Raw genomic sequence first — 14,328 nt, forward strand, 5'->3', positions numbered from 1 at the left:
GAATCTCTGTTCAGAGCTGAAGAGTCACGGCACCTTGCATGTTTACAGTGCTGTATTTGAGATCATATTCTAGAAACGCTTCTCCTGAATGATGAATGTGCCACCTTAGTATCTGACCATATCATACTTGTCTTATTATGAGCTTTATAATATTTGGTTTTGTAAGTTGAGTGTGAGGATCTCTATCTTCATGGACATTTTGTGCAGGACTTCATAAGCACACACTGCTCTCTCCTGAAGCCCCAAAATGTCCCGCAAAAAGTCTTTTAAAATACAAGGGAGAGAATATTTGTCTCCCAATCACTCTCATCCCAGTCTCCCCAGTCCCAGCAGCTCCCGGCAGCCCAGGAACGAACCTTTCCCTCCTGGCTCTGCACACCCTCTTTCTGGGATTCACACCTGGTTTCGTCAGCAACCCCATTTATCAGCAACAATCTAGCCCTCTGCCTCGTCACGCTGGAGCTGAAAGCTGTTCCCATTTAGAAGAATCCCATCCTTGTGCACACACGAAGGTCAGAGCAAAAGGAGATCAGTCTTGGCTTTCTGTTCTAAATTCACACACAGAGACACACACACACGCACACACGCGTGCGTGCCTTTTAAAAGCCTAAATTTTAGCTTTTAATTCTTCACACAAGAATGAGCATGATTGTGAACACTAGTGAAAAAGGGTAAAATAGTGGAGTCACTACAAAGGGGAAATGAAATCCCCAATGTGGTTCTAAGGACAGGGAACTCGGATGGAGAACGTGGGAAGGTTTGCGTCTGGATGGAAGCCAAGGGTTGCAGTAATGTTGATGGAGCACAGGCTTCTGAAATACCCAGCTTTACACGCAACCCTAGCCTCTCTGAGCCTGGGTTTCCTTCAGGATAGAATGAGGAGAACGCCTTTGAACACTGCTGTGAAAAGAACACGAGACGACTTAGTGCAGAAAATGCCAGTCCCTCCCCACACAAGGTCAGGAAACAACTATAAAATGGTTGGCCCAGAGAGCTTGCCAGGACCACTGTCATGCTCTGCAGGATGCAAAAGAAACATCGCTAATCATAGATAATACAAAAGACTTTAGAGGAGATTCATAGCTTTTATAATTGGAGCGGAGCCCTAGGGTGGAATGAAGGTAATCTGTGATAGGTCTTTCTCTCGTCTGAACTCAGATCTTTCTCCAGTGAGACGATGGTGGGGTAAAATGACACCCGGGTCGTCTGAACTCAGATCTTTCTCCAGTGAGACGATGGTGGGGTAAAATGACACCCGGGGATTACAGATACATGTGCCCTTGTCCCTGGATGTGTGGCGTGGACGCTGACAGCACCACTATGTGTGGAGAGCATAAAAAGGCTGAGACTCACCAGTCAAAGGCTCCGCTAAGAAGAGCTCAAAGGAGACTTGGACGGTGAATCTTCAGCATCAGCCTCAAGACAACTCTGAATACCGGGGCAACCCCTAGCACTTGTTTCCTTTCTAATAAGAAACTTTCAAACTTTCAACTTTTTTTTTCTTTCAGAAATGGTTGGTTTTAATTATAAATGATTGAATGACTTCTGAGGACCCATCAGCCTTACAGGAAGGTGGGAGTGTCAGCCAACCTCCTGGGTCTAATGTTGATGTATCTAGGATGATAACGTCACTTTAGGGTCTTTTCCCCAAGCTTTCATCTCAATACCGAAAAGATTTTTAAGAAGGTTCTTGATTCCGGACTTTTAGAGAGAACTCTGATGAGATTTCCTTAGACATGCAAAATCAAATGAAAGCAAATGCTAAGGACCCAAACCTTTTTTGAGGGGTGAGAATGTAATGCAATGTCAGATACACGCCTGTCAGATGTACCAACTTACAAAAAAATATTAGTTTGTTTAAAAAAAAACAAAAAAAACTTCAATCTAAATTTATTGGGATTACAAAAATAACAGCACATTTCATTAACGCATTGCAGCTCAGAGTTATCAACACATCCAAGGCATCTTTAAATAAACTGCTTCTTGCCAATAAATCTCATGACATTAAAAAAAAGATGTTTATTTTCATATTTACAGAGGAAAAACGCTGTTTCTTGAAATTATCTTTGGGGTTAATGGTGAGGCTATTTTTAAAGTCAGAGAACATTTCAAATTGAAGAAAGTGCTTTAGAAACATCTCGCAATGCATTTTATCTAATACCACCGGGTGATTCTGCATCCTCTTCTAAAGATGGGGCTTTATCGTAGAGCTTCTGGAACTTCCACCTACAAAAACAGGGGATTTTCTTTCAATAAAAACAGCACAGGGGGAGGATATAGCTCAGCAGTGGAGTATGTGCTTAGCATGCCTGAGGTCCTGGGTTCAATCCCCTGTACCTCCATTAAAAAAATAAAAATAAAAACCTAATTACTCCCTGCACCCCAAATAAAAGGACCTCATGACCCAGTTAGTACCAAGAGCTCTCCTAAAAATAAAAAAAAATTTTTTTAAAAAGCTTTGTTTGCCATGATGGAAAAGAAATGGAAACTATATATATGTATGTATGTGTATGTATAACGGAATTGCTTTGCTGTACACCTGAAACTAACACTGTAAATCGACTACACTTCAATAAAAAATAAAAATTAAAACAACACAGATGACAAAGTGGAAAAAAAATGTGTAGAGTATGTCTTTAGCAGTATTCTCTGAGAAAAACTCAGATATAGATTGATTACTGCTGGGTGGTATTCAAATTTTATATTATAAAGTACGTTTTAACTCACTTGCAACTCTGTAGTAAAATTTTTGGCAGGTGATGAGTCTGTGCTGAAATGTAGATGATATGCCCTGATTTTCTCATTAAGGAAATTGGTATTTTTATAGGCCGAAGTGTCTTAAGGCAGGTCTGGCCCCTAAATGACTGAGATGCTGAGAAAGTGGACAAGGCACATTTCTCAAATAGAAATGTGCTCTCTGGTGACCTGCTCTTGACGCTCCAAATTTGGCAGCCACTTTGGCTTACTAAAATATTTTGAATATCGGTAAGTATTTTGAGAGGGGACTTTGGTACCACTGTGCGGTGGAGTCCGGCTCCTTTACTAGGTCTGCGCCCCAGGGTCGGCCCTTGAGTGACTTACCCGCCGAAGCTGTTTTATGCTGCTTCCCCGAATAGCTTCCATGAGATTCTCATGAGCTGACCTCTGTGGGGTAGAAGGTCGGGAGTTGTCTTCCACTTTCTTCTCTTGCACTGACCTTAGGGAATTTTTAATTTCCTTTAGGATATTTGGCTGTTTCTTAACCTTTTTCCCTTTTTTCTTTTTCTGTCCATTTTGTAGTGCCCGCTGGGCACTCTCCTGCTGTTTGATGACTTCTGCGATGTTCCTGGTGATTAGCTTTTTCTCTGGGAGCGGAGGGGGTGGGGGCGGAGGAGGGGGCGGGAGCTTTTGGGAAGGAGGAGGTGGGGGCGGGGGCGGCGGCGGGGGCGGAGGAGGAGGAGGAGGAGGGGGCGGGACCACAGGAGACTGAGGACGGCTCCTCACAGTTTGGACTTTCTTGGGGAGTTTGGGGGATGACCAGGGAGAGTGCCTGGGAGATGCGTAAGGCGAGGAGCCAGGCGTTCCTCTTTGCCAGACTTTGGTCCTAAGATTGGCTCCTCCATCACTCCCCTCCTGCTGTTTTTGCTCCTGCATCCGCTTCTGCCTCTGTTTATCCATGTTCCTCGTCAGGAGGCTCGTCATGCTCATTCTTGGTCCTGGGAGCTCGAAATGGTAGCCCAGCCTCAGCAGCGTGGTGTTCTCCCTCAGCAGCTTGACGATCTCCATCTCCACCTGGCTGCCCATGATGTGCCTCTGGTTGTGGAAGCGCAGCTCGGTGAGCACGGCGTTGTGCTGCAGGGCCCGCATGATGGCCAGGATGCCCTTGCCCGTGATGAAGTTGGACTCGATGTTCACGCTGGTGATGTGCCGGTTGACGCGGAGCATTTCCGCGATGGCCGTGGCCGCGCTGTCGTCGGCGTGCGTGTTGGCCAGGCTGAAGGTCTTCACCACCGTGTTGTTCCTGAGGGCCTCGGCGAAGCGGGCGAGGGTCTGCGACGTGATGTTCTCGATGTTGTTCAGGTTGACCTCCGTGGTGGCGGGGTCGTTGTTTTTCACCTTCTCCAGAGCATCCTCGATCACCGTAGGGTTCCCGCAGGGGTGAATGGCTGCCGGGGACTCTGTGCTCCTTCCGCTGTGGCCGTTGGTCAGCTGGATGTTTTCGATTTGACTTTTAAATGTCTTTGGCCTGGAGCTGTCAGAATCGACGCCTTCATAATGCACAGTTCCGTTAATCCCTTTCTCGTTTCCAGCCGTTCTTCCCTCTTCTTCGCTGTCCTCTTCCTCGTCGTCCTCCTCGTCGTCCTCCTCCTCCTCTGCCGTATACACCTCCTCGGAAACCTCGCTGTTAGTCTCAGTAAAGACAAGCTCTTCCTCGCTCTCCTCTTTGTCTTCTTCCGCAACCTGAAGGGCGTGGTATCACCAGTAAGTTTGTCATCTTTAAGCACATTTTTAAAGGTACAAAGGTAACACATGATTTTGCAATATATACACATATCAAATCATCATGTCCATCTAAAACTAATACAGTGTGATTTGTCAACTGTATCTCAATAAATTAAAAAAAAAGTAACACATAGCAAGTAATACAAAAGTATATAAGGAAAAAAGGTAATCTGCTTCTGATAGCTCTGGTTCAGGTAACCAAGTTTAACATTTCCTTGCATAACCTTCAGCAGCATTTCTTAAACAAACGTTTCTTTTGTTTTCTGCAAAATAAATCTCCAGAATTCAGTGTGTCGAGTAAAAATTTGCTGTCATGTTGCCAGTGTGCACAAGAAAGTAGAAACTTCTACTTTGGAAAGCCCTTGATAAATGTTTTATTCTCTTAACTGCTCTGAACTGTTTGACTCCTAGTCGCCTTTTGATTTAGCAAATTCAACCTTCTCTTAGGGAATCATCCCTCTGTTCTTCCTTATTTCTCCATCCCAAACATACAAATGACAACAAAAATATACAACATGCTAATGAGTTGCCTTTCTTACTGTTCAAAAATTTGCCACCAAATTTGCCTCCTATAGCAGATGTGACATGAGCCCAGTGCTCCCTGCCCCAACCTGTCTCAGTGGAGAGAGAGGCGGGGACATCTTTTGCCCTTCCATTTGTCTATCTCTGGAGCAGAGCCTGGCGCAGGGTCTGGGAGACCCCACACCACCTGCAAGTTGCTGCTGTCTCTGTCCCTGCTCTGGGGAAGGAAGCCAACGGGGCCAGGCTGCTGTTCAGGGCAGTAGCAGGTCAAAACCCCGCTCTATGCAGAAACCCATTGAGGTCACAGCTTCCAGGGAATCAGCTTGAAATCTCATGTTATTGTGGGGTCTGTGATAGCAGACGGGTCTGCAAATAGAGACATAACTGCAGAAGACACAAGGTGGGAAAGATACTCCCCCTTGGCACTAACTAGACTAACAGCAGAGAACAGCAGAAAACCTTGAAGCAAGCCATTGCCTCTGCCTGGTGGTCTTAAATTATTTACCAAGTATCAATTATGAAAGACTTCCAGGCAAACACAGTTTCATTCCACCTTTGTCTTTCTTGTTTACAAGACTCTCTGTACCGAGGAGTCAGGTGACCCCTTCTTTCTCTTCTTCTTGCTATTTTTTCTGATAAAATAAAAATCTGGAAGTTGCTGACGGAGTCCTATTTTCCCTAATGCTATCTTTTAGTTCCTTTATTTTCTCTAAAGCCCCCAAACCCTCTCTTGTCCCCAAAGCCTTGATTCTTCCCTCTACACTGGAAGCTTTTTTTGACCCTAGTCTCCTGCTGCCCAAAGCACGTGGAGTGAACTTTGGAAAACACAGCGCTGGTCTCCAGGTTTGTTTGCCCAGTTGCTATCACCAAATAGCCTCCAGTTATTCACTTGTTTGGAGTGGCAGGCACCAAGTGATGGCCTGGGGAAGGGGTCAGCCGTTCCTGGGATGACTCAGTCTTAATTTACTCACTTCTCAGGAGCAGGAGGAAGAGTGATACTGTGTGTGTGTGTGTGTGTGTGTGTGTGTGTGTGTGTGTTTGTAAGTATGTGTTTTTAGCTATTGCGGTATTTGGAAGAAAGGGGCCTGTCAAATTCAACGTATACTGCCTTTCATGCCACCATTAAATTGTATCCTCTTTGGTTTTAAAGAAAAACCTTTAGGCTTTATCTGCAGGAGATGTTTTCTCCTTTAAATGAACCCAGAGAGAAAATATCTGAAACTGTTATCCAGCCATGAGTTGTCCTGTACCATCTAAATGGTATTTTTCCCCAAAAGCCTTCACTGACACCCCCTCAAATTATCTTTGTGATGTGTTGTACTTCCTCCAATAAAGTACCTATTTAACGATTTGTTTGTCATTTTTCCCGGAAGACTGTTACAGGGGTGAGGGCAGGGATCATGTCTGTTTTGTTCACCTCACGCAGTGCTCAGCATGTAGCTCAATAAATATTTGTTTACCAAATGGATCTAAATTGACATTGGGTAACAGCCACTAAGAGTCAGGACTGGGCTGGGGGAAAAGTACTGACAGGGCTGGGTGGGGGTAAGGTGCCCGACTGTCCTGGTTTGCCCAGGACTGAAAGGTCTCCCAGGAAGCAGAACTTTTAGTTCTAAACACTAGGTAGTCCCAGACCATCTGAGATGGTCAGTCACTCGTGGTGGGGGACACCTAGGAGGAGAAAAGCAGAAGGGAGAAAGGTGTCTAGAGAGGGATGTGGGGGGTGTAAAGACAATCGTTGCCTACTTTCAAAATTATTCTGACATTTGAACTGACTGCATTGTTCCAGGTCCCCTATCTGCCACTGCTTTGGAGTTAACCCAGATCCTTACAAGACTGGGGCTGGGAAGGTGGGGATGAGGTGAGGCAGTGAGGTGTGAGGTCCTAGGGGAGCACTTTAGGGAGAATTCAATCAAGGTGAATGTCGGTACACTTAGGGAATAAATAAGGCAGCAAGAAGAGGGTGGTCAACAGCTTCTCATCACCTCCCTGATGAGGCACCATCACATGAAGAAGGAGGCAAGAGGCTTGGTTTTCTGTTCTGGTTCTGGGTCTAACCATAAAGAGCTGGTTGACTTTAGACAAATCACTAACCTCTGGAGGGGGTATCAAAGAAAGCAATTTATAGATGAGTGGTTCTCAAACGTCAGAGAGTGTTATAATCACCTGGAGGGCTTGTGAGACCACACATTCAGGGCCCTGGTCCCAGAGTTCCTGATTCAGCAGGTCTAGGGGAGCCCTAGAATTAGTAGTTCTAAGAAGTCGCCAAATGATGCTGATGGTCAGGCACCCACATCTTGAGAATCACGACCTTTGTGCCAACAGAAGTTGGTGTGAATTTTGGCTATAAGCTGTTAATCTCAAGTGAGTTTCTTCACCTCTCTTTGTCTCAATTCTCGTGTACAGAAGGTAAGAAATAAGTGAAACAGTGTGAGTGAACTCACCGGCACCTATGCCTGAAACCCAGCAGATACGCAAGCGAGGGGAGCCAGACCCTTGGAGGCTATTAAGTGCAGGAGAAGTTTGTGTGAATCCAGGTGGGCAGAGGCTGTCTTTCAATAGGTATCGAACATGATTTTCATTAAGTCTTTCAGAGTGGGTAGCCTGATGACAAGACCCCCACCTCCTTCTCATGGTCCACACCGCGCTGCTCTTTACTTCCCTCCCTCCCCCACCAGTCAGCTGCTTTGAGCTTTTTCCTGGGGTGGGAATGGATTGACACCCTCCCCTGGCGAGCTTCTGCCCAGCACTCCTTGTGACTCCAGAGACAGCTGGCCAGCGGGGAAAGTGTGGCAGGAGAAAAGTTAACTAGCTGAGAAAGGAATCGGAGTTCATCGACCCACAGCCTCTCTAATTGCGCTGATAAGCCATTAGCAGGGATCAGGCATCAGCAAAACCTTTGGCAGGAACAGGTGGGTTTCATCAACAGCTGACAAGAGGTTTTGCCCTTTGTTTTCCACTGATCTCAAGACATCACGACATTAGAATGCCTTTGTTGGGTTATTGCTACAAGGGTTGTTGGTCCTGGATGTTATAAGGCAATTTGAATCTTTTTATTAGGGAAAATCTTTAAGGACTGTTCTGAAAATGTCATACTTCATATAGTTTATCAGATTTTGGACACACATTTCTGCATCAGATTTAAAACAAAAACTTTAAAAATCCTAGTTGTGGAGGAAATGACCAGCCCAAATCCTGGCCGTGTATCCTTCCTTCTCACCCACACCCCCACCTCCAGCTCCTTGATGCAGGCAGCCACCGTGGCCTTGGCAGACCCTGGCTTGATCCCAGTGGCCCTTCCTGCGATGATTGACATGCACAAAGCTCACACATACCTTGCTACAAATGTGGCCCACACACTCCATCATCAAGATTATCTAACAGTGCCTAGATTAGTCCTGTGGAAGTCTCGCCATGGGCTTCGGGCCATTTTGATTTTAGACGATTCCAGTGGAGCACAGAGGTTTTCAACTATCGCTCCTGACCAGTGTTCTGCCACAGATTCAGGGATTTGTTATCTTGACACTCTTATTGTCATTACTATCGTCCCAGAGCCTAGTCTTTTGAATTTCTTTCTGTTAAGGATTCATTTGGCAAATTCAAAGTAACTATTTACTGGGCAGAGAATAAGAGCTTAACAGACCTAACCTGTAATATTAGCATATTTCCTGGTCTCAAAATCCCCATTATAAAGTAGAAAGAAATCTTAGAGATCATCATGCTTAAGGAGTTCTTAGGGGGGGTTTCAGAATGGGTGCCAGCATTTTGAAATTCTATGTAAATTTTGTGTATGTGTGCAGACGCACACGTGCATTTCCTTAAGGAGAAGTTCTGTAACTTATCCAAATCTTGAAGGTGTTCTTGATTCACAAAAGAAACACTGGATCCAGATCCTTCCACGGTCAGATGCGAAAGAGAATCTTGCAGAACTGACTACCTGTTCAAGGTCTTAACAACTTAGGCACAGAGTAGACACTAGAAATAGGATCCCTGGACTCTCAGTCCCATATACTTCCCACCACCTCACACTTCCTGATGTTGGGGAAAAAAAGAACTATTTCTGCTATGGCCACCATCACAGTCCAAACAACCAGAGTACCCACTTTTGTCTTTATAGGAGAAGAGAAATTCACTTAACTGACATATACATATGTGTGTATATATATATATATATAATCATATATAAATCAGGAACAGACATTATGCCACATACTCAACTTATAACTCAAATTAGACTTAGTTTGGCAGAATATCTAAACCTATGCTTTGCTTGCGAATTATTTTCCTCTTGAAGGTCTCATCTTTGTCATTCACAGGACCCCAGCTAAGAATTTTACATATAATCCATTGGGTGGCCATAAAAGTTAGATGACTATTTCAGCCTGAGAAAATTTTCAATAGCAGGTACAAATGGGTTATAAGAAAAGAAAAGTGATGAGAACTGAAAAGTTAGGGAAAAAAACAGATTCCTGGGTTTGGGATGGGGGATGGGAGTAGCTGGGGTGGGGTGGGGGGGCATCCAAGAGCCTACCTACCTTTCCACACTCCCCCAGCCTCTCCTTCTCCAAGAGTTTTTGGGACTCCTTTTCCCAATAGGCCATCAGTGCCTCTCTGCTGAATGTCCCTGTGGGGGTTTTTTCAGTCAGACTCTTTTGCCTCATCCCCACGGGAAGACTGCGGTCAGGTTCAATGTCTTCCAGCTCCCTCTCGAGCTCCTTGAGCTCCTCGGCCGACAGGGAAGCGAGGAGCTCGTCCTCGTCGATGGATTCATATTTGCTAAGTCCTCTCCTGTAGCCGAAGGTAGACATGGTCCCACTTTGTCAGCCCCACAAGAAACTCGAAGAACCAGGCATTCAAGGCAGCCAGCAGCAGGCAGGGAGGGAAGTGGGCAGGCTGGTCAGCAACTGGTGCTTGCAGTGCCTGCGATAGCCTTTTAAGAGTGGTGATACAGGCTGTGACAATGCAGAGAGGGGTGAAAGCATAGGCTGTTTTAAGCATCAGACGTCAGCTAGACATTGGAACACAAAGAATGTCACATCGGCGGTGGATGGAGGTCTCGGAACCAGTGGGGATTATGAATACACTGGCCAGGGACATATTTAGCTGAGCCTGATAATTGCTCATGAGGACAGGGAGAGAGTGCTTCAGATAGGGGGGAAGACAGTTCTGACTTTGTATTCAAACAACCGGGGAATAAAATTTATTCTGAAAATGACTTGCTCCCACCCCCACAGTCATGAAAAGATTCTTTCATTCTCATCTTTCAGGATGAGGAACGAGTACATATCAGTCTAGTTATTCTGGTTCTCCTAAAAACATACCGTGGGTGGCATATGATGGGAACGGAAGGCTACAATAATATAGAGCACTTTTCTATTTTCATTGTGTTTTGCAGTTTACAAAGCACTTTAATGTAATTTTTCTAATCATTAGTCTTGTGAGATGACTAGCTTTAGCCTCCTTTACAGATTCTGGCAGTCCAGGTTCTGAGAAATTAAGGGAAAAAACTGAAGTGCAGAAGGAGCTTTCTCCAAGGCACAAAATGGCTTTCTTCCCCTCACCCTCTGAGTATTAGTAAACAACTAGATTTGGAAATAAAACTCCAGAAAGGTAAGTAATAATACTGGGTAGGATTTATTAAGAACTGACACTGTGCCAGCCTAGTGCTAAGCACTTTATACCTTTTATCTCGTTTAATCCCACAGCCCTGTAAGGCGTATATTTTGCTAGTGCAGATTCAGAGAGGTTAAGTCACTAGCCCAGGACCACACAGCTAAGAAGTGGTGGAGCTAGAATTTGAACCCAGATTTGTGTCTGGGCTGGAAACTGAAGAGACGCTAACTTGAAATAACATATTATGCCCATATTCTTATGAATGTGATAAAATGTGTACATAGTTTACAGGATTTGTTAAGTATGTCATTTTAGCATAGAGATAAATAAAAATCTGCTAAAGTAATTTATATTTGCTTAGAAATATACATTTATCAATACAAGTATAATATATGATACATTCAGCAGTTGGTAAATATTTGGGCTCTTCCCAGGTTTGGGTAATTATGAATAATGCTGCTATGAACCTTTACCTGCAAGTCTTTGTGTAACAGTGTGTTTTCATTTCTCTTGGGTAGACATGCAGTAGTGGAATTGCTGAATTGTGGGGTAACTTTATATTTAACTTTTCACCAAACTGCCTGTTTTCCAATGTGGCTGCACCAGTTTACTTTCCCAACAGCAATGATCAGAGCTCCAGTTTCTCCACATCCTAAATGCTCATCTTTCTGATTATCACTATTTTAGTGGCTGTGAACTAGTATCTATTATAGCATTAAATATTATTCCTCTAATAACTAATGATATTGAACATCATTTCATGTGTTTATTAACCATCTTATGTCTATTTTGATAAAATATTTATTCAAATCTTATGGTCACTTTTAAATTGAGTTGTAAGAGTTCTTCTTATATTCTGGATTTCATCAGATACAAGATTTGCAGACATAGTAACCTATAATGAAAAGGAATATATGTATGTATGTGTATGACTGAAACATTATGCTGTACACCAGAAACTGACACAACATTGTAAACTGACTATATTTCAATAAAATAAATAAATAAATAAAAATTTTTTCCTTAAAAATTTTTTTGCAGATATTTTCTCCCATTCTGTGAATTGTCTGTTGGTGTCTTTTGAAAAGTGAAAGTATTCAATTTTGATGAAGTCCAGTTTATCAATTTTTTCTTCTATTGCTTAAGCTTTTGGCATTATAACTAAGAAATCTTTTCCTAAACCAAGGTCTAAAAGAATTACTCTCATGTTTTCTTCTGAGAGTTTTACAGCTTTTGGTTTTTATATTTAGGTCCATTACACATTTTGACTTAATGTTTGCATATGTATAAGATAAAGGTCTAAATTCTTTTTGTATACAGATGTCCAATTTTCTTAGTATCTTTAAAAGGAAAAAAGACTATGCCTTCTCCTATTGAATTGTACTGGTGACTTTGTGAAAAAGTAATTGGCCATAAATGTAAGAGTTTATTTCTGGATAGTCAATTCTCTGGCATGGATCTGTGTGTCTATTTCCTTATGACAGTATTATCTAGTCTTAATTACCATAGCTTTGTAGTAAATACTGAAATCAGGAAGCGTAAGTCCTTCAACGTTTTTCTTTTCCAAGAATGTTTGGCTAACAAGGATCTATTGTATAGCATGGGGAAGTATATGCAATATCTTGTAATAACCTATAATGGAAGTGTGTGTGGTGCGTGTGTGAGTGGGGTGTGTGTGTATGTGTGTATATATATATATATATATATATATATATATATAAAACGGAATCTCTTTACTCTACACCTGAAACATTGTAAATCAACTATACTTCAGTTTAAACATAATTAATTTAAAAAAGAGAATGTTTTGGCTATTATGATCTTAACTCATGGTATTCTGCCTCCCAAAATAGCTGTGACTCTTTTCAATGATACTAATGAGAGAGATGATTATGATATTAGGAATGATGAGTTCATTGTTTTTTTATGGCCTCTAGCATATACCTTTGTGTAACCTTAGTGGTAACACATCTGTTTATGTGAAAATAGGTTGGATTTTTGAAAATGACATCACATTATTATATCCAAATTCGACAAGTAAGATGAGTTATTCAGCTGAATATTGACATTTTAGGTTTTAAAAGATGAATGATAATTATAACTATATAAAAACCTACATGTTTTTGAAAAAGAGATGAAAAAATATGTAAAAGATAGCGCTAGTTCCTTTCTTTAGCAATTATATATTGGGCGCATATGATACGTTGACCACTGTACAAAGTTTGAGGTATATAATTATGTACAAAAAAATAATGAAGTTGTGTTTTATTCTCTTTCTCATGTTTGTCATTTTTCTGTAACATTTTAATATTATTTTTATTTGAAAACTTATTAAACACACACGACCTGTCAGATTCTAGTTTAAGTGCTGGAGTTAGAGCAGTGAAGGAAGCCAACCACGTCCCTTCCTTCGTGGAGCTCACAATGTTGTTGCGGGGACAGACGATATGTAAATAAACAAGTAAATACAGAACGTGTCAGACAGAAGCTCAGTGGAGAGAAACAGACCAGGGTCAAAGGGAAGAAAGTGGATTGTGAGGGTAATACTTCATGTAGGGAAGATCTCTGGTTTAATAAGGTGACATTTGAGCACAGACCGGAGAAGTAAAGGCTTGATGCAAATTATAATACACAATTAATGTAAGTATAAAATAATTACCCAGATATTATTGGAATCACAGAATCTCAGCTTGCAGAGGGACTTTGAAATATATCCATCCTCTACCACGTCTCTAAGTGGTCATCTAGTGTTTGCTTGAACACTTTCAGTGAAAATTGTGCATTGCCAAAAACTCATTCTACTGTTGGATGGCTGAAATCATTAGAAAATTCTTGTTTCTATTGTGTTGAAACTGATCTCCTGAAAAATCACTCTCCATATATTTAGTTTTCTCATTGGAATAACCCAGAATAAATACAGTCTCATGTGAGTTTGTTCTCCCAAATCTTGGGTGGCCCATGAATGACTCTGAAAATAACTCTGGAAGAGGAGATGTTAAAGTGTTTTGCTCTGTGGCAGCAACACTGAAAGAAAAAAACTACACAGCCTCTCAAGGACACTAGCTTAAGAGGAATGGTCATTCAGATATCTTAGTATATAGGTTACAAATCACTCTGATTACGATAATAATCACAACTCATGGGTGCCCTTAATTCATTGGATCCCTCTTTAAGTTTTCTCCACAGACTTTAAGTCCACTGGATAATATTCTGCTGAGTAATCAAACATCACCACCTGACTCTGACCAGGAAATCTAAGTATGATTTAGATTTCCTTGCAACCTTGTCTACATCGAGGGAAAAAAATCCAATCATATGTGTTCTGAGCATCAGCATTTTCTATTTGGGGATTTTCACTTGATCAGATTGTGTTTTTGAGTGGAATTGCTTTTAGAGTCAACAATACTATTGTGCTACTAACAAGCCTCCTGAAGATTCACATTTTCTCTTAAAAAAAAAAAATCTCCATCTTGAAGAGAATTATGTTCAGGCTTCTTGGCTGTCAGTCAGATGCACGCTATTTCCCAGGACATCGGCAATTCCCTTTTTAGTGAAAAACAAGTTTCCTTTCAATCTTCTTTGTTTTTTTTTCCTTTGGTTCTGTCTTGAAAATGCTATTATGTGTTTCTTTCTTCAACACTCATTTACCAAATACCTGCTGGTGTACAATTCCTGTGCTGGAAGCTGGGATTACAAGCAGAAAAATAGAAA

General features: G+C 42.1%; 1 protein-coding gene across 1 annotated transcript; it reads right to left on the minus strand.

The window, feature by feature from the left end:
- Positions 1-1,878: 1,878 nt before the first annotated feature.
- LMOD2 (leiomodin 2) lies at positions 1,879-9,944 on the minus strand. The gene is made up of 3 exons (XM_010947587.3): positions 9,540-9,944; positions 3,082-4,440; positions 1,879-2,226 (listed from the first exon to the last, which is right to left on the minus strand). Exons 1-3 carry the CDS (start codon positions 9,810-9,812, stop codon positions 2,200-2,202), a joined length of 1,659 nt encoding a protein of 552 aa, XP_010945889.2. The 5' UTR covers positions 9,813-9,944; the 3' UTR covers positions 1,879-2,199.
- Positions 9,945-14,328: the final 4,384 nt, after the last annotated feature.

Source organism: Camelus bactrianus, chromosome 7 (assembly GCF_048773025.1).
Source record: "Camelus bactrianus isolate YW-2024 breed Bactrian camel chromosome 7, ASM4877302v1, whole genome shotgun sequence".
NCBI lineage: Eukaryota > Metazoa > Chordata > Mammalia > Artiodactyla > Camelidae > Camelus > Camelus bactrianus.

Excerpts from the sequence above, each read along its gene's own strand:
- LMOD2 (XM_010947587.3), bottom strand. The coding sequence starts at position 9,812 with ATGTCTACCTTCGGCTACAGGAGAGGACTTAGCAAATATGAATCCATC. Across the intron at positions 4,441-9,539 it reads GGCTGGGGGAGTGTGGAAAG|GTTGCGGAAGAAGACAAAGA; the intron begins GTAGGTAGGCTC and ends CACGCCCTTCAG. Across the intron at positions 2,227-3,081 it reads GCATAAAACAGCTTCGGCGG|GTGGAAGTTCCAGAAGCTCT; the intron begins GTAAGTCACTCA and ends CTGTTTTTGTAG.